We start from the raw sequence: 27710 nt of genomic DNA, 5'->3' as shown, positions 1-27710 counted from the left end.
CCTGGCCGAGTAGCTCATTTGGTTAGAGCATTGTCCAGATATGCCAAGGTTTCAGATTCCATCCATGGTCAAGGCACATAAAAGAAGCAACCAATGAATACATAGATAAGTGGAACAAGTCGATGTTTCTCTCTCTCTCAAATCAATAAATAAAATTTTTTTAAATAATGAAAAGTAATCTATACTAATAAAAGGGTAATATGCTAATTAGACCAGGAGACCTTCTGGGAGACCTTCCAGACATCCTTCTGGACAAAGCCATGGTGGCGGGGCCAAGGCAGAGGCAGTTAGGGGCAATCAGGCTGACAGGGGAGGGCAGTTGGGGTGATCAGGCCACTGGCGGGGGGGGGGCAGTTGGGGGAGAACAGGATGGCAGGGGGGGCAGTTGGAGGTGAGAAGGCTGGTGTGGGGGGGGGCAGTTGGAAGCGAGCAGGCCAGGAGGGGAGGGCAGTTGGGGGTGATCAGGCCAGTGGGGGAGGGGAGCAATTGTGGGCAAGCAGGCCGGCAAGGGGGGGGCAGTTGGGGGCGAGCAGGCCAGCGCAGGGGGCAGTTGGGGGCGATCAGGCTGGCAGGGGAGGGCAGTTGGAGGTGATCAGGTTGGTGGGGGGAAGTTGGGGGCAAGCAGGCCAGCAGGGGGGGCAGTTGGGAGGGAGCAGGCTGGCGGGGGGGGGGGTAGTTGAGGGCAATCAGGCCGGCAGGGGGGGGCATTTAGGGGTGATAATGCCGCAAGGGGGGTGCAGTTGGGGGTGATCAGGCTGGCAGGCAGAGTGGTTAGGGACAATCAGGTAGGCAGGCAGGTGAGCAGTTAGGAGCCAGAGGTCCCGGATTGCAAGAGGGATGTTCGACTAGCAGTAGGACATCCTCCAAGAGGTCCCAGATTGGAGAGGGTGCAGGTCAGGCTGAGAGACACAACCCCCCTGCCCCGTGCACGAATTTTGTGCACTGGGCCACTAGTTTAAATAATAAAAGAAAAAATTTCTGGGATAATATAGTTGAGAATTTTCAGAGCCAAAGAAAGTTTCCTTGTACAATAAGCACTATACTGTCTCTATTGAGTGTTTAGAGCTGTATCACTTTTTACAAGCTACTGAACTATCTGGTAACCTAAAGTGTGATGCAAATGCTTCCAATTTCTCTATAGTAAATAAAAGAAACTTTGCCCACCCCACACCCATTCTCCAGAATCAGAGGAAGTGCTGAAAGATACAAATCTTCAGGTACGATTACAAGTGCCCTGGAAACCTATGCTTCCCACTGGGAGGTCCATGTAGTGTAAGGATACAACTGGGAGAGAAACATGTGATCATCCCAGGACTTTAGGAAGCTCTTATCTCTATATCACAGTCTCCAGGCTCCCAGGACTGGTCAAGAAAACCATCCTCTATGACCCAGAAGACTCCATAGAAATATGAGAGTTTCCCCAGGATGTTTAAGAGACTCATGTCACGTCATACTCGTAACTGATTGCCTCAACCATCATGTCAGTCATCCTGGATAAAAGACTAAAATTTCAAGCATCTCATTACAAACAATGCTCGATTTCAGTACAGCTGGATTGAAATGATAAGTGATGCACTGGTGGCATTATGGAAAAAGCACTGAACTTAGAGTCAGAATATCAAGGTTCAAATTCTGACTCTTCTAACTTGCAGTGTGACAACCTTTCTGGTTATCATGGTCCATGATGTACTAGTATGTTTAGGATGAACCTTCCCTGCCTGTGTCTAAGATTATGGTCTCTCCATCTCTCCTTCCATCCAGCCAGCCCTCCTACCGAGTACCCACTATGCACTGGGCCCTCAGAAATGCAAAGATAAATAAGCTGTGAACCCTGCCCTCAAAGAGTTTAAAGTCCAATGAAGGATGCAGATATGTAAATAAAGTCAGACAACCAAGATGCCATGATAAAAGTATTAACAGGGCCCAGAGGGTAGAAGTGGGGTGTGGATTCTACCTTTAGGGGGAAAGAAATAGGAAAGGCTTCAGAGGAGGTGGGGAGTGAGCTGAGTCAGGAAAGATGAGCGCTTGCCAGGCACTCAACAAATTTTTGGTGGCTAAAAGAGACAGTGGATGGAGACATAGATCCTGGCAGGAAGGAAGAGAAGGATATCACTCCAAGTAGACTGAATAATACCAGTATTAACAAAGGCACCATGAGACAGGGCAATTGCAGGTATATGGCTGAGGCCGGAGGAGGAGGGTTGGCAATTAGAAAATTGCATTATGCACCTTGGATTCCAAGCTAAGGAGTTTTAACTTGATCCCAGAGAAGATACAAAGCTACAGGTTTTCAATATCTCTCTGAAGACTCTGTAAACGAAAGATAAATATTCAAGAGTGGAATCAGGTACAGCAGTAACCACCGGAGAGAATGGGGTGGGGAGCCACATTAAAGTTGTAACAAAGGGAAGGAGAATTCACGGGACCTGGTAATAGATGGGATGAGTGCTAGGGTTGAAGCAGAGATGACAAAGGAGGAGTTCAGAGTATAAAGAGATAGAAAATGTATATAAAAGTAATTTCTAAACTATACACTGAGTGGCCAGATTATTATGATCTCTGAACACATAATAATCTGGCCACTCAGTGTATATCCTATATAATAAAAGGCTAATATACAAATTGTCCCCTCGACCAGGAGTTCGACCAGCAGGCAGGTTGACCAACCGTCCATGTCCCCTCCCCCTGGCCAGGCTGGCCGGACCCCACCCATGTACGAATTCATGCACTGGGCCTCTAATATAAATATATATATACACTGAGTGGCCAGATTATTATGCGTTCAGAGATCATAATAATCTGGCCACTCGGTGTATATACAAATTGAAGAGCACTGTTTACAGTGTCCAAGTAGATAGTGGCAGAGCCAGGACAAAAACCCTGTGTAGTGTTAATGTTCTTCTATTGCAAAGAAAATTTTAAAAATTCATAACTGAAAGTAATAAAAATATACTTGTTTTAAAATACAACTCTACCTGTATTATAGAAAGATTTAACAAATTTTTTCCACTCTTTGGAGTATCAAGGTGGTTTCAAAGATAGGCTTTGAAGAAAACAGCCCTGTAATTCATTAGGTGCATGATCTTGTGCAAGTTTTTAAACTTTCTAAGCCTCACATCACTCATTTTTTAAATGAGGATACTAATAATACAATTTAGCATTGTTTTGAGGGGGAGAGTAATGCATGTAAAGTATTTAGCACAGTGCCTGGCATATATTTGGTGCTCAAACATTTTTATCAGTATTACTACTAATTTGCAAGAGTTAACATAGCTGGCCTATTAGACTACTATCTTGGGAAAGGCCTACTTACAAGGTTGGCCCTTGGTTTAAACTTGAACTCTGGGAGGGCCCTGCCATTCTGAGCACCCATATGAATAGCTCACTGAGCTTAAACCAGTGGTCTGCAAACTCATTAGTCAACAGAGCCAAATATCAACAGTACAATGATTGAAATTTCTTTTGAGAGCCAAATTTTTTAAACTTAAACTTCTTTTAATGCCACTTCTTCAAAATAGACTCACCCAGGCCGTGGTATTTTGTGGAAGAGCCACACTCAAGGGGCCAAAGAGCCGCATGTGGCTCGCGAGCCATGGTTTGCCGACCACTGGCCTAAACTATTTGTACAAACAATATGTTTAAGCTGAACACCTGCTTTCCTTCTGGAGTCCTGACTGTTGGTACATGCTAGGCAGAGGGTACCTACGTGATCAGCCTCCAATGAAAACCTTGGCTACTGAGTCTCTAATGAGCTTCCTGCTAACAACATTTCATAACTGTCGCAATTCGATGCTGGAGGAATTGTGCACACCCTTTGTGACTCCACGGAGAAAGAACTCTTACAATCTTATGCCTGGTTTCCTCCAGACTTGCCCCATTTGCCTTTTACTTTTGCTGATTTTGCTTTGTCTCCTTTCACTGTAATAAACCAAATAAACTGTACCTGAGAGTACAACTATATGCTGAGTGCCGTGAGTTCTCCTATCAAATCATCGCACCTGGAGGTGGCCTTCGTGATCCGACACAACTAGTCTCCCTATTCCGTGACTTTGTAAACTATTTGCCAGTTTCCATACTGGAGCAGCATTAGAGAAAGCACACCAACCAAATTAGTAGTACCTAAGTCCAGTTATAAAAAGTTCCTGATTTCTTAGCTAGCAATTGTTGTAGATATACTCACTACTTGAAAATTTTTTATTCCACGTCACAACATAGAGAAATCTCTCCACCCCTTGTTTTCTCACCATTATTTAGTGGTCTTTTTCCTGGTGAACCCCCAGTCCTGTGCTCCCCTGGATTCCCTCGCAATACCACACAGAGCGTCCCCTGGAGTGTCAGGTCATCTGACCCACATGTCATTTAGTTCCCTGAGCAGAATGCAAGATCACTGATGAAACCCGCTTTGTTCTGCGTTATTATGAGTAAGATCAAACAACATAAATTGCCGGGAAGATCAATTACCAGTTCATTAGAATATGCAGAAATGTGAGTAATAAGAACAAGGAGGGCACACCGAAGAGTGGCCCGTCACGGAAACTGAAACACAGGTTTTCTAATGTCAGAGTTGGAAGGTACGGCTTGCCTGAATTTCCACCACCCAGAACAGAATTTCTCAGCATACTCCCAAAGCACAATAAGCTGTACGTAACAGGAAGAATTTCAACAAAAGCTTATTGCCATCGTATTGAAGGAGAGAGGGCAGAGGTCTGTGCCACTTTATGATGAATTTATACAGACACAGTTTCTACGTGTTAAAGAAGACTTCGATATGTAATACAGTAACTTACGGGAAAGAGCCATGTATACAATATACTTAATGAATTCCATAAGGATTTAATTTGTTTTCATTAACAGATTAATTTAGTAGGCTGATATAAAGTGTTTATCCATATATACCAAACCCATAATTAATGAACTTGTGAATAATTTATATAAACATCCTAAACTTCATCTTTCAAATCCAAATAACATATTACCTTTACTTCATTATAAACTTCATTAACCTAAAGCTTATTCCATAAGATTGGGGGCAGTATTACAAAGTAGTAACAACAGAAATCAGCAAAGCACATTTTGATTGTCTCCTACCTCCGCTCGACCTTCATAGTAGGTTAACATGGACTTTGTAAGCACAAAAAGTCTCTCTTTGTAGTTTAAGGGCGATGTCTTCTTTCTCTGCTGTGACCTTTTAATAAGAATCTCTTCTAGAATAGTGTTAAAATTCATCTCGGTCTTCTGATCACTCCTTCTCCTGCCATTGAAGATTCCAGTATTCTAAAGAAAATGAACAGTTGAAATAAAATGTGACATTTTAATTTTCCAAGGATGTTGTCATTTCAAATCACCAAAATAGCCTTTATCCTCCCCACACCCAGAGCCAATAAATGTTATTCTACACACCTGGACTGAGAATGCCAGGTCACAAAAGCTCAACCTCCATTCCACCTCCAGCCTCATTCTCTTCACCCATATCCAGCATTTTATAGAAAACCTAATCAAGGTTTGCCATGATGATGATTCTCTCCTTTGTACCTCCCCAGCATCCCTTAACTTTCTGGCACACTCTTCTGCTATTTTATTGCAAGGAAACAAACATCTCAGATGGAAAAGTACAATTCATCACCTGCATGGCTGATTTAAGCTTCTATTTGAATAGCCTCAGGGTCTTGGTACACAAAATGGACAAGCACATAGATAAGGTAAATGTGTGAACAAAGTGAATTACAACAGTGATGGCTATGGTTCAATCTCCAGCTCTGACAAAGATGCAATCTTGATCAAACACCCTAATCACCAGAGCCTCGAGGATGTTCTCTTGTGTCTATACTACTACACTCCACGGTTCTCTTCTCAACCACAAGGGGAAAGGAAACCCAGTCATAGCTAACCTACTCAGCCCATATTTGGAGTCCCATGTCCAGACTAAACCTTCTAATATTCAACAAAATTTAACTATCTGAAAACTCAGGATACTCAGAAAAGGCCTGAATATTCTTATTTGAGACAAGTTGAATTGGTGACAGCCATTTCTTCCCTTCCTTCACCATACCTTTATAAGACATCGTTGTATATCAAACCATAAATGCAATGGAAGTGAGTGAGCAGCGACCTATGAACCAGGAAGTCATGGTTCGATTCCCAGTCAGGGGTCAGAGCACATGCCCAGGTTGCGGGCTCAATCCCCAGTAGGTGTGCAGGAAGCAGCCGATCAATGATTCTCTCTCATCATTGGTGTTTCTATCTCTCTCTCCCTCTCCGTCCCTCTCTGGAATAAAAACATATTTTAAAAAAAGAAGAAGAAGAACATAATGGGTTACTTGAGATCACAGCCAGAGACTTGACACTGAATTAGCCACTGAGGAATTCCACCATCTTCACACCCAACCTGATACCTCAGAAGCACCCTTGCAACTCTCTAGTATTGCTCTGTCGTCATCCATTTAGGCCCTTCCATTTTCCACTTGGTTACTTCATAGCAGCTTAACTCTGTGTATCAGTTCCTTCCTTTATAAAACATGGAAGTCAATACCATGAAGTTATTGTGAGGTTTAATGAGATGTGGAAAAGAACTTAGTTATTTTGAAAACAGTATACAAATGTTTATCAGTATTTTTTTAATTCCACTGCTCTTTTCCTAGCTCAGAGCATTATACTCTTGACCATAATAGGAGCTTTCCAACTGATCTTCCTTTCCCCAGCTCTTGCCTCATGTTATTCACACTACATACCCCTCATTCCCATTGGATCACTCTTCAAAGACACCACTTTGATCAGGCCACTTTGATCATTCAACAGAAATCCTCAATGCCTCCCTCAATGTCTCCTCAAAGCCTCCCTCCCACCTGCAGGATAAAGTCAAAACTCCTTAGTTTGACACTGGATTGTCTAGAATCTGGCTACAACCTAACATCGAATTTTTATTTCTACTGTTGCCCATATATTCTACACTCAGTCAAAATACTTGGCATTCAATCCCTGACCTAGAGACCCCTCTCTCCCTATGAAAGCTCCCCTACCTCAACACACACTTTCTTGATGAAGCCTTTCATGGTGACTCAAATTTATTAAAAACCTTCCTATCAGCCCTAGCTGGTTTGACCCAGTGGATAGAGTGTTGGCCTGCAGATTGAAAGGTCCCAGGTTTGATTCTAGCCAAGGGCATGTACCTTAGTTGCATGTGCCCAGTGCGGGGAACATGCGGGAGGCAACCAATCGATGGGCCTCTAGAACATCAATGTTTCTTTCTCCCTCTCCCTTTCACTCTCTCTAAAAATCAATGGAAAAATATCCTTGGGTGAGGATTGACAACAAAAAACCCTCCCAATTCATGTACCCATAATCTCTGTCTCACTCATCATAATCTTCCATGTTATATAGCAATTAATATATATATTTGAATTTTCACCTAGATTTTAACCTACTAAAGAAATAGTTCTCAACCTTAAGTATCCTATCTAATAAGAGGGAATATGCAAATTGACTGTCATTCCGTCACAAAGCTGGCAGCGCCCATAGCCACAAGATGGCGGCATCCAGTCCCCTCAGCCCCTCCGGAGTCCCCCAGTCCTGGGGGCGGCAGGCAAGCGGCGCAGCCGGACTGCCTCAGGCAGGTCCGGCTGCACTGCTTGCCTGCCGCTGGAGTCCCCGAGTCCTTTCAGTCCCGCCTGCGGTGGTGAGCAGACAAGCAGGCTCCGCAGACAGCAGACAGCAGGGCCTGCTTGCTCGTCGCCGTTGGAGAGGGTGCAGGTTGGGCTGAGGGACCCTCCCCACCCCTGTGCACAAATTTCGTGCACCGGGCCTCTGGTATATTAGAACAACCTAAGATTTTCTTTTTTTTTCTTTTTTTTTAATCCTCACTGGCGGATATTTTTTCCATTGATTTCCTAGAGAGAGTAGAATTGAGGGGGAGAGACAGAGAAAGAGAAACATCAATATGAGAGAGACATATTGATGGTTTGCCTCCCCCACAGGCCCCAATCGGAGCGGGGATGGGGCCTGCAACCAAGGAATGTGCCCTTGACAGGGAACTGAACCCACGACCCTTCAGTCTGAGGGCCAACACGTTAACCACAGAGCCAAACCAGCTAGGGCAAGAGATTTTCTTTTTAATGTACATGTCCAGGACCCAGATTTTTTTTAATATATTTTTATTCATTTTTTATAGAGAGGAAGGGAGAAGGAGAGTTACAAACATCGATGAGAGAGAAACATTGATCAGCTGCCTCCTGCACGCCCCCCACTGGGGATGTGCCCACAACCAAGGTACATGCCCTTGACCGGAATCAAACCTGGGACCTTTCAGTCCGCAGGCCAACACTCCACCCACTGAGCCAAACCGGTCAGGGCGAGGACCCAGCTATTTTTATTCAGTTGTTCTGGGGTGAGGCCCAGGGCATCATAATTTAATGTGCAAGTAGATCTGAGAGTCACTTCCTTAAAGAAAGAGCTTGGGGTCTTCCACTAACTCTTTATACCATTCTTGGTGTTTACAGCAGCCTCTCAGTAAATAGTTGGATAAAAGACCTATTAAACCATTAGCTAAACTGAGATGAAAAGTCAGAAAAAAGCTCTTGCTCCTTTTGCATCTAAGTTGGTCTTCCTTATTCTAAACTAAAATTTTGGTGCTCCCTTTTCCTTTTTTCCCCCTGAGAAGCTGCTGATCTGTAAATACCACATCCTTGGAAATTATCTTTTCATCTTTCTGCAGCACATCTTCAACACAGGGTGAAAACAATTTACAAAAAATTGACTGTAAGAGAAAAGCAAGCTATGCCCTGGAAAACAGGCCATATGCAAATGTGTAGTTCCCAGCCCAGTGAGTAACACGATAGTTACCGAACGGAAGACTTTTGGAAGTCCTGGAGGATAAGTGGGGTGTGGCTCATCTGCAGCTCTAGAGGCAAAAGGTCTCAACACCCGGGGCAGGTGATTCCACAAGCTTAAAAGTAGGTTTCATAGAAAGGACTGAAATTCAGAGTGGCAATCATCAAAGGCAATACAGAATGATGGAGAAAAATCCCAAAGGAAACTGATTGCTAACCCAAAATTCTATACTCAGCCAAACTAGCAATGCAGTGACAAGAGAATAAAGACATATTTCAAATATGCAAGGCCTAAAAAATTTTACCTGCTATTCAGCCTTCTCAAAAAGCCACTTGAGGATGTACTCTACCAAAAGAAAGAAGTAGGCCACAAAATACATAGAAGACAGGAAACAAAGGTTCCAACATAAAAGAAAGGTAAGGAGACTCTCCCAGATGATGCTGAAGGGAAAACCTAAGATGACATTGAGCAGCAGGCCAAGAGAGCAACTAGGCCAAATTAGATCAAGTTAGAGTTTTTTTCAGGAGCTGAACCTAAAGGTATTGAGAGATCTACAGTTAATCAGTAAAACTTTGTCAACTTAAAAAAAAAAAATAATTCTCTAAAGAAGACAGGAATATTTTCCTGTGTTTTAATAGACTTTTAGGGGAGGAGAGTAGAGAGCATATACCTTTCCACTGCCATCTTCCAATAATTTTCTGATTCTCAGAGGCAAACATTTTTATTTTAAAAATTTTTTGTTTGTACTGTCACTCTCTAAGTAACCTACTTGTGTTGCTACTTCTTGGTTTTTCAATTTTAGGTATGCTCTAATGACTTCCTACGAGTACTGTGAAGGATATAGGTCTTTCACAATGTCCTCCCCACCCACACACAAGCACATTTCCTGCACTCACTTACCCTCAATAGATTTATATGAGTAGTAAGATTACTATTTTTTGTTTACATTATTATGATGTTCTAGATAAGCGGTCACCAACCGGTGGTCCGTGGATCACTGGTGGTCCGTGAGATCCGAAAGGTTGGCGACGGCTGTTCTAGATGTATTCTATAGAGCTGAACACTGTAGAATACTGTGATTATTTTTCCTTTTCTGTAAAATTCTTTATTTTCCCTGGAATTGATTTATCTTATTTTTTATTTTTTATATTGTAATTAAAATGTTATTACAAATTAGCCATACTCAGTTGTTTACATATTGTCTGTAACTGCTTTCACTACAATGGCAGCGGTGAGTAGCTGCAACAGAGACCTTACGGTCTGGAAGGTCATTTTTTTTTACTTTATTTTTATTGTTGACACTATTACAGATGTTCCCATTCCCCCCCCCCCCCGACCCCTTTGCCTGCTCGCACCCAGCCCCCACTGCCCTCCCCTTCTGCTGGCCATCACCACACCGTTGTCTGTGTCTATCATAAGAAATAATAAGTGCTGGCAAAGGTGTGGAGAAAAAGGAACCCTTGTTCACTATTGATGGGAATGTAAATTGGTGCAGCCGCTATGGAAAATAGTATGGAGGTTCCTCAAAAAAATTAAGATTAGCATTACCATATGATCCAGCAATCCCTCTCAAGTATATACTAGTATACCTGAAAAACTTAAAAACACTAATTTGAAAAAATTACGCAGCCCTATGTTCATTGCAGCATTATTTATAATAGCCAAGATATGAAAACAATCTAAGTGTCCATCAATGGATGAATGGATAATGAAGATGTGGTATATGTACACAATGGAATATTATGCAGCCATAAAAAGAACAAAATCTTACCATTGCAATAGCAAGGATAGACACTGAGGGTATTAAGCTAAGTGAAATAAGTCAGACACAGGAAGAAAAATACCATATGCTATAACTTTTATATGTGAGTTCTTTAAAAAAAAACACAAGCTCCTAGACAGAGACAGGGGTTAGAGGGTGGGCAAACTGGGTAAATGAGATCAAAAGGTACCAATTTCCAATAGTAAAACAAATCAGTCCTGGGAATGTAATGTACAGCATGGTGATTGTAGTTGATAATACTAAACTGCATATTTGAAAGTTGCTGAGAGTAAATCTTAATGTTAACTAGACTTATTGTGGTGATCATTTTGCAATATATACAAAAATCCAATCATTATTTTGCACAACTGAAACTAATATAATGTTATATGTAAATTTACCTCAATCTTTAAAAAATTAAATTTTTAAAAGTTTAGAAAACCTAACACTTTAGTCTTTGAGCACCAATATTCTTTTTATTTTATTTTATTTCATTGTTTAAAGAATTACAAACAGTACTACATATGTCTCCTTTTTTTCCCCCATTGACCTTCCCCCGGCCTCCCCTACCCCCGTCCCCGCACATGCCCTCACTGCCCCCCGCCCCCCCCCCCCCCGGCCAGTGTCTTGAATCCATTGGTTATGCTTATATGCATGCATACAAGTCCTTCAGTTGATCTCTTACCTCCCTGCCACAACCCTCCCCAGCCTTTCTTGCTGTAGTTTGACAGTCTGTTCAATGCTTCTCTGCCTCTGTATCTATTTTTGTTCATCAATTTACCGTACTTTCCGGCGTATAAGACGACTGGGCGTATAAGATTTTCCTGGGTTAAAAAGTCCTTTTATACACCGGAAAATACGGTATATTGGACTATATTGATGGGATTAGATATAATGGATTAGATATATTGGACTACCGTATTTTCCGGCGTATAAGATGACTTTTTAACCCAGGAAAATCTTATACGCTCAGTCGTCTTATACGCCGGAAAATATGGTATAATGTTCTTTATTATCCATAAATGAGTGAGATCATGTGATATTTCTCTTTCTCTGACTGGCTTATTTCACTTAGCATAATGCTCTCCAGTTCCATCCAGGCTGTTGCAAATGGTAAGGATTCCTTCTTTTTTATAGCAGCGTAGTATTCCATTGTGTAGATGTACCACAGTTTTTTAATCCACTCATCTGCTGATGGACACTTAGGCTGTTTCCAAATCTTAGTTATTGTAAATTGTGCTGCTATGAACATAGGGGTGCATATATTCTTTCTGATTGGTGTTTCTGTTTTCTTGGGATATAGTCCTAGAAGTGGGATCACTGGGTCAAATGGGAGTTCCATTTTTAATTTTTTGAGGAAACGCCATACTGTTCTCCACAGTGGTTGCACCAGTTTGCATTCCCACCAGCAGTGCACGAGGGTTCCTTTTTCTCCGCATCCTCTCCAGCACTTGTCGTTTGTTGATGATAGCCATTCTGACAGGTGTGAGGTGGTACCTCATTGTTGTTTTGATTTGCATCTCTCGGATGATTAGTGATTTTGAGCATGTTTTCATATGTCTCTTGGCTTTCTGAATGTCCTCTTTCGAAAAGTGTCTATTTAGGTCCTTTGATTGGATTGTTTATCTTCCTTTTGTTAAGTTGTATGAGTTCTCTGTAAATTTTGGAGATTAAACCCTTATCGGAGATAACATTGGCAAATATGTTCTCCCATGCAGTGGGCTTTCTTATTGTTTTGTTGATGGTTTCTTTTGCTGTGCAGAAGCTTTTTATTTTGATGTAGTCCCATTTGTTTATTTTCTCCTTAGTTCCCATTGCCCTAGGATCTGTATCATTAAAGATATTGCTACAACAAATGTCTGCTATTTTGCTGCCTATGGCTTCTTCTAAGATTTTTATTGTTTCCCATCTTACGTTTAAGTCCTTTATCCATTTTGAGTTTGTTTTTGTGTATGGTGTAAGTTGGTGGTCTAGTTTCATTGTTTTGCAAGTATCTGTCCAGTTTTCCCAACACCATTTATTGAAGAGACTGTCTTGACTCCATTGTAGGCTCTAGCCTCCTTTGTCAAATATTAATTGAGCATAACGGCTTGTGTCAATTTCTGGGTTCTCTGTTCTGTTCCACTGGTCTGTATGTCTGTTCTTGGAGCACCAGTATTCTGAAGTAGATAATGGAAACTGTCACAGTTTCATCCATGAGAAACCCAGGCCACCAAGAATTTATATTCCTGTCCAGTGTTGCAAATCTGAGTACCAGTCTAATGATTCTCAGTTTCACAGTTTGGCAATTTTAACCAAAAGATCTTAGTACCTTCTTCACCATAAAGGGATAGCTACTAGGGCTGTCCATTCTAGTCTCTACAACCTTTCATAGTACTGTATTTTTAATCAAGAGAACAGAAGTACTGCCCTGGTTGGGTGGCTCAGTTGGTTAGAGCATCATCCCATACACAAAAGCTTGTGGGTTTATTCCTGGTCAGGGCACATACCTAGGTTTCAGGTTCAATCTCTGGTCAGGGTGTGTGCAGAATGCAACCGATCAATGTTTCTCTCTCACATGGATGTTTCTCTCTCTCTCTATCTCTATCTCCCTCCCTCCATCCCTTCCTGCCTTCCTTCCTCTCTCTCTCTCTCTCTAAAAAAACATGTCCTCAGGTGAAGATTTTAAAAAAGAGAGAGAACAGAGGTGCTAACCATGAAAGGTAGTCAGAGACAGATGAAAACAAAAGTAATCTGAGTTACCAAATGATAGCATGGTAAGGAGTTCAGTAAATAAGAAATAAACATCCTAGTTCTCAGGGTAGGGGAAGGATAAACTTCTTAAAGGAAGGAGCAGAGTGATTTGAGGTTGTTGAAATTCACATCATTTAGGTTAAGCCATATTAAATTGTCATTACTCAGCACTATTTTACCTACAAAATCAGCCATATTATATAATTCAATCTAACACTTGGTTATGCCCTAACATCAGTAGAGTTTAATTAAAGCCCTCTGTTTCAGAACTTCTACACTAGAACGCATAACCTTTACACATCTCATCATAGGTTTATGACAAAGTTAGCGTCTGTTCCCAATGTTCAGAAATCTAGCATAAATAAACATCAAACTGATGTTTATCTGAGAAACCAAATGCTGTAGATTATATTTCAGTTCAAAGGTACCTAAAATGGGTAGCTATTATATCAGAACAACTCTAACCATGCTCTCTCCTGCAATGTATACTCACAGCTTAAGCTCAATTTCCTTTTGTAAAAGCAGAATTAAGTAACAGAAATATAAGCAAAAAAAAAAAAAGGTATTAGGCTGATTTCTATCAGAATAAATGGTACATTCTAAGCTCCCCATTTAAGATCATGAAGTGAAGCTATAGCCTTCCTAATCTATTGAACAAAGACACCCAGTGTAACCTGTATATTCTTAAAAGTGTCAATGATTTCTCCTTTCGGCCAGTTGATATGTAGTAGGTTACAAAGTTTTGAGTGTTTGTCTGCTGACCTACTGAAGCTGAACTGGTGAGGAATTCAAGAATCAAACTATCTAGTGTCCATCAACAGACAAATGGATAAAAAAGCTGTGTTGCATTTTTACAATGAAGCATTACTCAGACATAAAAAAGAACGAAATCTTGCCATTTACAACACAGATGGACCTAAAGGAAATTATGCTAAGTGAAATAAATTAGACAGAGAAAGACAAATACCAAATGGTTTCACTTGTATGTGGAATCTAAAAACAAACACAAAATAAATAAACAAACAAAACAGAAACAAACTTATAGTTACAAAGAACATTTTGATAAGGTGGTTCGGGGAGGGGGGGGTAGTGAAAGAAGGAAAGGGATTAATACGTACAGTTGTCAATTATAAAAATAGTCACAGGGATGTAAAGTAGTGCATAGGGAATCCTATATAATAAAAGGCCAGGGACCATAAGCGGAACGACCGGAACGACCACTTGACCAGTTGCCATGAGGTGCATTGACCACCTCCCGGTGCCCCCTCCCCACCCCCACCCCCCGGCCCGCGAGCAGAAGCTCATGGCAGCGGGCAGGGCAGCTCACGGCTCACGTGGTGGACGGGCAGGCGGGGCGGCTCTTGGTGGTGAGCAGGCGGGGTGGCTCACAGCTCACAGTGGCGGGCAGTGGGCAGGGCGGCGAGCGGCAGCAAGCAGCGGCAAGCTATGTGCGCACGATTTTGTGCGCTGGGCCTCTAGTATAGTCAATATTATTGTAATTACTATGTATGTAGCAGATGGGTACCAGATGTACTGAGGTGATCACTATAAGTTATATAAATGTCTAATCACTGTGCTGTACTATTCCCTAAGATCAGTCGAGTTTAGTTAAAGCCCTCTATTTCAGAACTTCTACTTCTAACTAAAACTAATATTATATGTCAATGGTAACTGAAAAATAAGTGTTTTGTTTTTTTTTAAATATCTAGTAAAACCCCTACCTAAAGAGAAGACAAAAGGCCAAAGTTACAGAGGCCAGCTGGCTTATCTCTCCTGGTAACGTACCCCGGAGCCCAGCTCACTACCACATGGTGGGTGATGGGACTAACGAGGCAGGGGAACCTGGGAACGGACCGAGCAGTGCTGCGCGGAGAAGAGCTGTTCCGTATTGTCCCTATGATACAGGCACACACACAGACAGCAGGTGCTCTTCAACACAGGCTTGGGTCCTACACTGAAGTTCCCCTCTGCGGTCTTTGGCTGCGACTGGGGTTGGGAACCTCACCATTTACAAAAAGGAAGAAAAAAAGAGCAATAAATGAGGGAAATGTTTTAGAAAATAAACCCACGTGCAATACTTCCAAGAATCAACACATATACTTACTACACATGAGATTCATAGTTCAATGGTTCTAGAGAGAAGCAAAAGTTATCATAACATAAAAATGTTCATTTATCAACTGACCACATAGGCCCCAAGCATATATCCCTTTCACATTACTAAGTTCTGCTTTGCTGGTCTTTATCTCTCACTGAATGGGGGATGCAAAAGTCAATAATACAGGTGCCAATGAACTAGCAAATATTCAAAAGATGAGGATCAAGACGTTAACGAGAGCGATACTGGAGAACTGCTCAATCACACTCAAAAATAACACAATAGAAGTGTCAAAACAGAATACAGAATGATTTATAATCAAAATAGTAAGATACACTGCACAAGAGTGCTCTTTGCTCCCTTTTTCCTTTCTCTCTCTCTCTCTCTCTCTCTCTCTCTCTCTCTCTCTCACACACACACACACACACACACACACACACACACACACACACCGCAATCCATTCTCCCTTCTTCCTGGACATATGGACTAGAGATGATATTTCCCAGCCTTCTTTGCAGTTAGGTATGGCCATCTAAGTTAAAGCCTACTAAAGAACAAAATTAAATTGAGTATATTTGGGTATTTAATTGGCTTTATATAGTGATTCATGAATTGGGCAGTATCCCATCTAGCTACCGGAAGGGCGCTCCAATGAGCTGTACAAAATAGAAGGTTTTTAAGGCCAAAAAGAAAAGAAAAAAAAAAACTGTAGGACTAAGAAATTAAGTGGAGTGTTTCAGGCAAGGACAGCTTCCATAAGGAAAATGCTGGGGTTTTATCAAACAGATTACCTCACTAGTGTTGATCAGGAGATTCCACTCCTGGGAGAGTCTGGAACTGCAGTTCAGCTAGTTATTGCGTTTTGGTTTGGTGACATAGCTTAAATTGTTTCTTTCCTCAACAAGCCAAAGGGGTATGTGCAGAAGTGAGATGTGGATCATCTTCAATTTAAAGACAAGTGACGTCCCCTGGGTTTAGAGCATTCTCCACCTTCCCATCAGCTGGAAAGCACACATGGCAAACTCAACTTTCCTTATGCATTCCAGGCAACACCCAAAGGAGCCAAAGGAGGAATGAAATGGAACCGGAACCTGGTCTCTGAATGACTTCATGGCGCAGAGCTGCCCCTCAGGCCTGGACCTTGTAAGAAATAAACACACTTCTACCTTATTTTTGAAATTGCATAGAATTGTTCTTGGTTATAGTGGCTTAACCTTTATTCTACCTAGTAGACACACCCATGCAAAAACTGATTAAGCTTTCTACTGCTTTTGAAAAAAATGGCCCTCTTTAGATTGTGCTGGCCAATTCAAATGAAGTGAAGGAAGTAAAAGTTTATCATGCATTTCCATCAGAAAAACTATCTCAAGAAAACAATTAGTACTTGATTCACTCTTTGTTCTAAGAGTTAGCAAGTATAATCTAAGTGGTGCCATATATGAGATAAAATAAACATGTTAAAGTCTGAATCATACTGGGCTTTTTCTTTTACTGCTTACTATGATATTTAAGTGGATTCACTTTAAGTGACAATATTCTGGCACTAATTCACCCCAGATGTGGGAATTTCTGACATAAAACAAATACTTCTCTTTTTGCTTCATGCTATTTCAAAGGGAAACAATAACCATTGAAAACAGGCATAAATGGCAAGTATCTCAAGTGAGTAAAGTACCTTTTACTAGAAGAAAACATAAGAATAAAGAAATTTGGAAAGTATATATAAAATAATCAAATGCCTATATGTGTTCCTTGACTGCAGTATTCAAAGTGGTTTTCAATGAGGAACATATGTCTATGTCAACATATTTTTTTTCCTTATGGTTTTTAAAATAGGAATAGAGAATCCAAGGCATTATTGCATTCAACTGTTTTACAGAATGAGAAAGCTTTTTAACAAAATAGTTCAAGAACAAAAAGAGTGATTGAGGAGGATTCAATGAAATTTAAAAGTCCTGAGACAACTCAACTAGCTGAAATGTATGATGAGACACTGTGGCAACCTGAACACTAACTGGATAGTGATAACATTATGTTTTTTGTAACATTTGTTTCCTAATATTAAGATTTGATAAAATCAAGATAGTGTTGGGCCCTGGCTGGTTTGCTAGAGCATGGGCCTGCGGACCTAAGAGTCGCAGGTTCAATTCCAGGTCAAGGGCATGTACCTGGGTTGCAGGTTCCCCAGCCCCAGTAGGGGTGCATGCGGTAGGCAACCAACCTATGTGTTTCTCTTACATCGATTCTCTCTCTCTCTCTCTCTCTCTCTCTCTCTCTCTCTCTCTCTCTCTCTCTCTCTCCCCCCCACCTCCTCCCTCCTTTCCACTCTCTCTAGAAATCAATGGAAAAAAATATCCTTAGATGAAGATTTTTTTTAAAAGATAATGTTATGCCTTAGCTGGTTTGGCTCAGTAGCTAGAGTGTCAGCCTGTGGACTGAAGGGTCCCAGGTTCAATTCCGGTCAAGGGCACATGCCCGGGTTGCTGGCTCTATCCCCAGTAGGGGGTGTGCAGGAAGCAGCCAATCAGTGATTCTCTCTCATCATTGATGTTACCATCTCTCTCTCCCTCTCCCTTCCTCTCTGAAATCAATAAAAAAATATATATTTTTAAAAGATAATGTTGGGTTGTTTTAGAGTTTTTTGGGTGTGATAATAGTATTGTGTATGTTTTAAGAGTCTTCTTTTGCAGCTACATACTGAAAATTTTAGAGGTAAAATAATACCTGTGATTTGCTTCATAATTTGGTAAGGGGTATGTGGGTGTACAGACAAAATAAAATTGTTCTTGAGTTGATGACTAGTGAAGCTAAGTGGTAGATACAGGGGTTCATTATACTACCCTATTTTTAAGTTTGAAATTTTCCATAACAAAAAATTTTTAAATATGTTGAAGAGCTTTCCTTTAAATGGTTTTCCATGCCCCTGTCATCCAACACTTTAGCACTGGTAAGAAAGAGAATAGAAAAAGTTGAAAAGAGGAAGACAAGGGGGAAGGGGACCAAGGCAGACAAGTGAAAGTAAATAAAGGGGGGTGAGCTCTCCTTTAGAAGAATGTCTTCCTCGCCCTAACCGGTTTGGCTCAGCGGATAGAGCATCGGCCTGCGGACTGAAGGGTCCCAGGTTCGATTCCAGTCAAGGGCATGTACCTTGGTTGCGGGCACATTCCCAGTAGGGGGTGTGCAGGAGGCAGCTGATCGATGTTTCTAACTCTCTATCCCTCTCCCTTCCTCTCTGTAAAAAATCAATAAAATACATTTTTTTAAAAAATAATAAGAATGTCTTCCTCAAGGATGGACTTACCACCCCACCTCGCTCATCATGAAAGCTCTTCCAATGATTCCTTGAGTCAACTGAGCCACAAAATAATGTAATGTGGTACTATCTCTTCTTGAACAAGCAGGAATTTGTCTCTCTAGCAAAATAAAATCACAGTCTATGGGACATCTGTCCTTTTTGTAACTCCTCCCTTCCCTTTATTTCCTTTCCCCTGTTCAAATTTCATGGAAGAAGTTTGCTTTTCAAGTTTACAGCATGATAAAAAGAAAAATTCTGTGCAGATTAACAAAGTACCAAGGCACAATAGGTAGTCGGGTAAAGTGCATATATTCAAATTGCAGTCTTTTAATAAAAGAATCATTAACAAGATCACCAAAGGTAACCAGCATAACTGAAACCACAGAGCATACTAAAACAAGAAGGCAAATTTGACCAGAAAAATAGTTAACCTTACTTCTAAGGTTTGTGGAGCTCAGTTATTAAAGAGCTGTTACATACATGATCTCTAAGAGGAAAAAAATAAACTGACAAAAATACTAATTCCATAGAAAACCTTCTCATATATCACTTATAACAAATAAAAATTATAAACTACATTCAAAAAGTATCATGGATATAAAGCAAATAAAAATGTGTAGCTCCTGCCTAGTTCTTTTGGACTCTCATGCTTAGAGCCCAGCTACCACAGTGAGAGAAGCTTGCGCCAAATGGAAAAGCCACATACAGGTGCACCAGCGGAGAATTCCAGCTGAGCTCAGCTTTCAAGTCATCCCAGCCTAGGAGCCAGACATATAAGGGAGAAAACTTTCATGGGATTCTAGCCCCAAGTGGTCTGAGTCACACCCAGCTATCAAGATTTCTAAGATAAGGGCACAGACATTGTGGAGTAGACGCCTTGTGCTGTCCAATTCTTATAGATTCTACTAGAGGTCCAATGCACAAAATTTGTGCACAGGAGGCGGGGGGGAGGGTCCCCTCAGCCCAGCCTGCACCCTCTCCAATCAATCCGGGACCCCTTGGGGGATGTCCGACTGCCGTTTTAGGCCTGATCCTGAGGATCGGGCCTAAACCGGAAGTCAGATATCCCTCTCACAATCCTGGACCACTGGCTCTTAATCGCTCACCTGCCTGCCTGGTTGCCCCTAACTGCCCCCCCGCTGCTGGCCTGATTGCCCCTCATTGCCCCTCACTTCTCCCCCTGCAAGCCAGGTTTCCCCCAACTGCCCCATCCCTGCCGACCTGGTCGCTCCTAACTGCTCCCCACCACCGACCTGGTCACCCCCAACTGCCCCCCTCTGCCGACCTGGTCACCCCTAACTTCCCCCCATTGTCAGCCTGGTCACCCCCAACTACCCCTTCCCCCCTCCCCCCGCTGGCCTGGTGGCTCCTAACTGCCCTCCCTCCCCCCCCCACCCCGCCGCCGGCCTGGTCGCTCCTAACTGCCCCCCCCCCCCCGCCGGCCTGGTCGCTTCTTACTGCCCTCCCTGGAGGCCTGGTCGCCCCATGCAGCCTGCTTGTTCAGTCATTTGGTCGTCCCTCACTAACCCCCATGCTGGCCTGGTTGTCCCACACAGCCTGCTGTTCAGTCGTTTGGTCGTCCCTCACTAACCCCCCTGCCAGCCTGGTCACCCCATGCAGCCTCCTTGTTCAGTCATTTGGTCGTCCCTCACTAACAGTCCCCCCTGCTGGCCTGGTCGTAGGCAGCCATCTTGTGAGGGTATGAGGGTGTGAGGGTCAATTTGCATATTACCTCTTTATTATATAGGATGAGTGTGATAAAATGGTGGTTGCTGTTGTGTGCCTTTAAGTGGAGGGTGGTTTGTTATGTAGTAATAGATAACTGAGACATATGATACTATATAATTTTGTTGTTGTTTGTATTTTTTTACATAAAGATTGTTAAATTTAATTTATTGGGGTGACATTGGTTTACAATATTATATAGGTTTCAAGTGTACATTTCTATGATACATGATCTGCATATTGTATTGTGTGCCCACCACTCAAAGTCAAATCATCTTCTGTCACTTTATACTTGGTCCCCTTTATCCTTTATTACCTCCCCCCGCCCCCACTCTGATAACCACCATACTTACCCATGGTACAGAACACATATCCCAGGATGGTTGATAAATATAGTTACTTAAATACCACCAAATGTACACTTGAACTTACACAAAATACATTTTAAATTACCATTTATTTAATACATTTGCTTTACATTACCCTTTAAAATTAAAGTTTCACTGGCTTTAAAAACACAAAAAAGCAAAATTTCTATCACTTTGCTGAAATTCTAGAATGAGTACCTTGTCTAGGATCTACTGAACTACATTAGCCAACCATCCTAAAGTCTGCTAGTCTATGCAAAAAGTGGTATTACCTGCATTGCTGGATGAAATTGGTGCTTTATATTTATCAAAACATCAAGTCATACTGGTATAAAACCTGGACAAGGAAGTGGCACATTAATTCATATTCCCTTCTTAGCTTTGCTCAGAACCTGCCCAACTTGCTATCCATATCAAAATCTAAGAAACTGAATTTACCAGTTTCACCATCATCATAAGAAACACTGAGCACCACCTACAGAGCAGAATAATTCCAAAACGGTACCTTCTCCACAACAGTAGCTGAGTAAGCCTAACACAGAGGCACTCAACCTGCCCAGTGTGACCACAAAACTCATAGATGTCCCAATCCTGGCGGGTGGCTGAAATTGTTCAAATGGTGGGTACATCCTTTCATTACAAAAAATTAGAAATTAAAAATAGAATGCAAATACCTGTGAAGTAAGTAATATACAGACTGGTTTATTTTAAATTCTCAATCCCATCGCCTCTTGCCATCTCAGACATGTCTGGCCTGCAGTTTCCCCCTCTCTTTGATGCACCTGATCCCTCTATTGGGTCATCCCCTTTGGCAGAGTAGCATCTCTTACATGCCCAGTCATAAACCATTCCCTTGACCCACATTCACCTCCAAATACCAAGTCACTTCTGTTTCCCTTTGCAGCACAAGCTCTTGAAAAACTGAATTAGGATTGCTGTCCCTACTTCTCATCATGTGCTTTCCTCCAAACACTCCAGTTGGAGTTCTATCTCCAGCATTCCACTATGACCGTATTTGTCGAAGTCACCAAGGACCTCCTTCTTATCAAACCCATTGATTGTTTCTCTGTTATTTTACTTGACCTCAGTTCTTATCTTACTTAACACAACTGACCATCCTCTCTTTGAAATGTGTAACTTTTCTAAGTTCTCTCTGATACCAAGTTTCCTGGATTTTTCTCTGATCTCAGAGGCTGTATCTTATGTTCTCGGTCCCATTTATTGGCTTCTATTTTTTCTGCTTTACTTATAAACACGGGTGTGTACCAGGGCTCTATCCTGGGCTTGCTTTGCTTCTTTATGTATATACTCTTCTCAGGAATGACCTCGTCCAACTCCATGGTTTGAAATACCATCTAGAGGTTAATAACTCTGAAATCTACATCTTCAGCCCTGTCCCCAAGAACTTCAGATTTATATATCCAATTGTAAACCTAGCATCTTTATTTGAATCTCAACAGGCATCTCAAACATAACATGGCTAAAACAGAACTCTAGATACTCCCCTAAAACTGGTTCTTTACCTACTCTTTACCATCTGAGTAAATGGTCTCACCACCTCGCCACTGCTCAGCCAACATTTTAAGAGTTATCTTTGATTTATTCCTCTCTTTCATACTTCAAATCTAATCCATCAGCACATTCTTTGGACTGTACCTCCAAAATATTATAACCCTGAATATTCAAGCCTCTACTTCACTCTTCTCCCATTACACAGTAGATTGCTTGTACTACTGGCCCTGTTTTTTCATACCTCCCTGTATCTTTTCACATCTCGTTATTCCTGCCCTTGAGCAATGCCCTTCCACACTAACTGTGGGAAAACCATGCCACTTTCTTGGTCCAATGGGATAGCAGCAAACTTAACACAAGTTAAGGCTTAAAAATCTGCCTGCTTGTTTGTACTTTTTCTCTTACTTTTTTGTGATTACCATGAGTATATGACCCAGCTAGCCTATTAGAGAGATGTAACATAAACACAGAGGAGAGCAGAGTTGTCCCAGCCATCTCAGCTGAGGTCATCCTAGACAGTCAACTGCCATCTGGCCCCCCAAATACATCAGAAACCCCAGCAACATCACAGAGCTGCCTACCTGACCTACATTTGATTAGAGACACATGGGCAAGACCAGTCACAATCAGCTGAGCCTGGTCCAGATCAGCAGAACTACCCAGACATCCCATCAACTTATGAACAAAAAATAAATCCTTATGTCTATACACCACTGAGTTTATGGGGATATTTGTTACTTGGCATTACTAGGGCAATTAATTGACATAGCCACCATCATCCCTTGTCAGGACTATTTCAATATCCTCCTAATAGGGCTCACTATTTCTTTCCTTATCTTCTTATAATCCTTTCTCCATTTCATCAATCAACACCAACTTATAAAAACATAAATCAGTTCATGTCCTAAGTCCTCCAATGGTTTCCTTGCACCTAGACTAAAACCCAATTTTTGTAACCTAGCATAACACCTACTGGTATTGTGATGTATTTCTAAGAGTTCTTCTTTTGGAGCTACATACTGAAAATTTTAGAGGTAAAATAATGCCTGTGATTTGCTTTCTGGTCCCACAGGTCCCACAGGAGAGAATAAAATGTAAGTGGTAAAGGTATTTCAAATTGTCCCTTCTCACCAAAAATAGAATGAGCATCGACATAGAACCAGATGAGCTGGGGTTCTGGCTCTGGTTCTGCCCCTAACTAGCTGGGTGACTTTGGGCCAAGTAACCAACTTCTGAGGCCTAAAAGTTACCTGGTCATCAGCTATGTCTATGCCGAAGGCAGGGGCTGCAGGAAACATTCTTCAAAGAGGTGGGGGCACTGGTGTAACATGGAGACATGGGGGCAGAGAGACAGGTAGTCAATCAGTCCATTCTGTTCCAGAGCACAAACAAGAATATCTAAACACCTTAACTCAAGGTTTCCCAAACTGTGTTTCTCAAAACCTACCAGATTATACCAGACTGGGGCAATTAATTGACATAGTTTGCCTAATCCCCTAAAGGCCAAGGCATTGGCTGATTTTATTCTCTCCCGTGGGACCAGTGGCCAGCACAGTGCCAAAAACATACTGTCATAATATGTGCTTACCACATGCTTGCTGAATGAATGAATAAATATATTCAGGTAAAGCTGGGTTAAACAATGTCAGACTGGTTTCTTGTGTGCATTTCTGAGCCTTTAATACACGAATAGACTCTGTGAATCATACAGAATGCAGAGTTTCCCAACCTTATTTGATCATAGAACTCGTTCTATTTCCCTTGAACCTTATTTATATCTCCAGTAGTTGTAGTATTCTATAAAACAGTTTGAGAAACATCTTAAGCTTACATAATTTAAGTCCTTTTTACCATCATGAAATAAAGTTTCCTATCTTTATGCATAAGGTAATTAAAAGGCCAACTAATCTGATTCATATCTACTATGCAGCTGTTTTCTCCCAGCATCCTACATCTTCAAATCTCCCATCACCAGGCAGGGCCTCAATCTCGCCCATCTCCTAAGCAGCAGGTGTCTAGTCAGGTTTCTCAACTCTGCTCCCTGCCCCCTCACAACCAGTCTGCTCTGAAAATCCTCACGCCTCTTCTTCCACTACTGTTCCTCTCTGCTTCTGTAGTCATATTATGAACTTCCTTAAACTGTTTTAATTACTCCCCTTCTCCCTTTACAATCAACCCAGCAATGTTCTGATCTGTTATTTGCAATATCATCCCACCTCTGAGAAGTTTTCAAAGTACTTCTTCTCCCTTTTGTAGTAAAGTCTGTTTCTTCCTCTGCATTCTCCACAATGAACCCTCCTTAGGATCATGCCTTAATTTTAAATAAATATAATCATGTCATATTCCGCTTCCCTTCCTACCACTTATTTCCAACTGCTCAAGCAAGTAAATACACGGACATTTTCATATCTCCATGCTATTGTTTTTGAGTTGTTCTCTCTGCCTATTGAAATCCTATTCATTTTGTTTGTTTGTTTGTTTGAGTTGTTCTCTCTGCCTGTTGAAATCCTATTCATTTTTTAAGGTCCTGATCACAAGTAATCTCTTTTATGAAGTCTCCTTTATTTTCCACTCCTACCACAATTAATGACTCCCTTCTACTACCCCTAGGCAACTGCACCACTCATCTTACACATATGAAGTTAGTTGTATGGATGCAGAGATGGGCAGATTTGGAAGAGAAGACCAGGAACCAGGTGAGTCTGTCAGGGACAATGCCCAAGAGGTTGGTGGCAAAGGGGGAGACCAGGAGGTTATTTGCATGAATCGCTCGCCCTCTAAAGGAAAAGGGGCTTTGCAGACTGGCAGGCAGCACAGGGAAGCCAGAGGAAGGCCACAGCGGAGAGCGCTGCAGAGAAAGAGTGTTCTCATTCTGTGAGGAGGCTGGGGGTGTGGGAGAGTTGATTCACAATGGAACAATGCCCTCAGAGGGCCCCCGGAAAGATTTGGGAGGAAGCCAGTAGAAGGATGGAAGTTCAGAATCATAGGGGAGTTGAGAGCACATAAGAAAACAGCTGATCAGAAAGGTTGGGAGCCAAGGAAAAGAGGCAAAACCTTGGCCAACGCTGGCTGAGATCCCAGCTGGTGTCAGAGGCCAGATGAGTTAGGCGTTCAACAGTTTTTGATCAGCATTCAAAAGTAGGTTGATGAGTAATTTTTCCAATGTCTATGAAGAACAGATTTCTCTAATGCTCATGGCACAAATCTTAATCTTGTGTGTGGGCTGTGCCATGGCGATAAGGGTGGAGGGCGTCGTGAGGAAGGGTTAGGTGTGGTATCTCCTTTCACTAGGGCAGGGTTCACAGACCTAAAAGAGAGGAAGTCCAACAGGAACAGTTCACAGGGATCCCAGGCCTCCAGGCACACTGCAGGCAACAGCAGGCACCAAGGCCCAAGGAGGAGTGGGCTCACCCGAAAGTAGAAAGAGAATGGCCAAGTGGAATCCACGACAGAAAAAGTCATCTTCTGAAAAGTATGTATATCAGGCAGGCTCTTTCAACTGCAAGTAACGAGGCTGAAGCAGACAACGAAAGGAAATGGCTGGCTCCCATAACAGAGAGGTCCTGGAATGCTTCGGGCACACCTGAATCCCGGGGTTCAAATGGCGCTGCCTGTGCTCCCACCACCACTCCCTGCTGCTCCCCACTGCGTGCCGGCCTCAGCCATTCTCCCCTACTTCCAACAGCTTCCTCCGTGTAGAAGGGAAAGATGGCCACCAGGAGCCCCAGGGTCCCTCACTCTAGCAGCAAAAAAATTCCCAGAGGAGAAGAATGCCTCCTTGCCTAAACTGGAGCAGAAAAGGAGCCTGGTGGAGTGAGCCTCCGTCATGTGCTAACCTCAGAACCAACCACGCGGTCAGGGGGACGCGCTTCTCAGATTGGCCAAAGCTGAGCTAAAGGACCACGCCTGGGGTTAGCGTATACCCCACCCAAACCACGCGGACTGGGATGAAGACGAGCCCCAGAGGAAGGAGTCTGGGAAAAAAGGAAGTCCTCTAGAGTGGTCACTTGCCAGTCAGGTTCCAGTTGTATGGATGAGAAGCCTCGTCCTGCTAGTTAAAGAACAGCAGGGCTTTGAAGTCAGACAGAACTGGTTTTAAATGTTAGCTTTGACACTTAATAGCTGTGTGACCTCGGGTGAATTACTTAATTTCTCAGTGCCTCAGTTTCCTCCTTATAAAATGGGGATAATAGTACCTACCTCCTAGAGATGCCTGGAAAGATTAAATGAAATAAGGTACATAAATTGCTAGGCGTAATGCTTGACACAAAGTGATCAATAAATGGTAGTTACTGTTAGTAATAATAACAATAATGGCAATTATTTTTATGTAGAACAAGGGTACCACATGAAGGGTGAGCTGTGACTAGGTGAAAGACAGCCATGTCGGCATCTGGATAAATCAGCCCTGGGTCAAGTTTCACTAAGGGAAACTGAGGGCACAATACAGGGGCCTGAGTGGGCACTGAGATACAAATTCAAACCAATAAATGTGTTAAGCATCTATTGTGTGCCAGGAACTAGGGATACAATTATGAGTAAGACATATGGCTCCATTTCTCTCTCATCGATATTCCTCTCTTTCCCTCTCCCTTCCTCTCTCTTTAAAAATCAATAAAAACATATTTTAAAATGTTTTTTTTAAATAAAAAATAAATAAAAGCTTTATAAAAATTTTAAAAAAAGACCTATGTCTCCAAGGTAAACTACCATGAAGAGTGACTACAGCTTTGTGACATTATTTGGGGGGGAGAGGAGAGGTTGACTGAAGTTGCTTCATTACTTTCAACCACAGGATGTGGGCACTGGGACAGTGCTGAGTGTACAAGAGAACAATGCCTGAGCCCAACTGTTGGAATGCTGGGAAGGAACAGAAGGGCTACAGTCACCCCGCACCCCACTCTATCCCACCCCCCAAAAAAACCACCTTTGCATGAATTAGGAAAAAGTATCTCTTCCTTTAAAAATTTTACTTCCATCTTCCAAGAAACTGTCATAGTAAATAAACAAATCTACTATATAGACAATGTGAATGACATTCCAGAGTTTTGCAGTGTATAACTAGCACAACTGTACATGGCAGCCCTGGGCATAGGCAGGGAAGTTGAGATGGGGGTTGAGAGAAGTTAGGGGTGCTGGTGGAGTATCGGGGAATCCCTGAGCTTTTGGAAACAGAGAATAATAACTTTTTTTTTCAAATTATAAGAGAAAGTTTATTTAGAAAGTCACAGAAGGAAGAAGTGAGCCAGCTGGGCTGCATGGGCTCAGGAAACAAGTTACAGAAGCAAAAGAAGGGCCCTGGGGAAAGAAAGGGGTGGGGAAAAGCTCAGGTGTGCTCAAGAGAGGAGCATGCCAACAGAGAATAAAATAAGTTCTGCTGTAGAGCTGCACTG

The 27710-nt window shown here is 42.1% G+C and overlaps 1 protein-coding gene across 3 annotated transcripts in view; it reads right to left on the bottom strand.

The window, feature by feature from the left end:
- TEC (tec protein tyrosine kinase) overlaps positions 1–27710 on the bottom strand; it is a 121349-nt gene that overhangs the window by 86023 nt on the left and 7616 nt on the right. Inside the window, exons 2-3 of one of the 3 annotated variants that reach the window (XM_079771243.1) lie at positions 15173–15318; positions 5089–5274 (exon numbers count right to left, since the gene is read on the bottom strand). In XM_079771243.1, coding sequence (XP_079627369.1) covers positions 5089–5226 — 138 coding nt within the window. In that variant the 5' untranslated portion in view covers positions 5227–5274; positions 15173–15318. Of the gene's footprint in view, positions 1–5088; positions 5275–15103; positions 15319–27710 lie in introns of those variants that run through there. The other 2 variants (XM_079771242.1, XM_079771241.1) reach the window with 2 other exon arrangements.

The sequence above is a fragment of the Cnephaeus nilssonii genome (genome assembly GCF_951640355.1).
Source record: "Cnephaeus nilssonii genome assembly, chromosome: 1".
In the NCBI taxonomy this organism is placed as follows: Eukaryota; Metazoa; Chordata; class Mammalia; order Chiroptera; family Vespertilionidae; genus Cnephaeus; species Cnephaeus nilssonii.
This window is presented reverse-complemented; position numbering and strand designations above follow the sequence as displayed.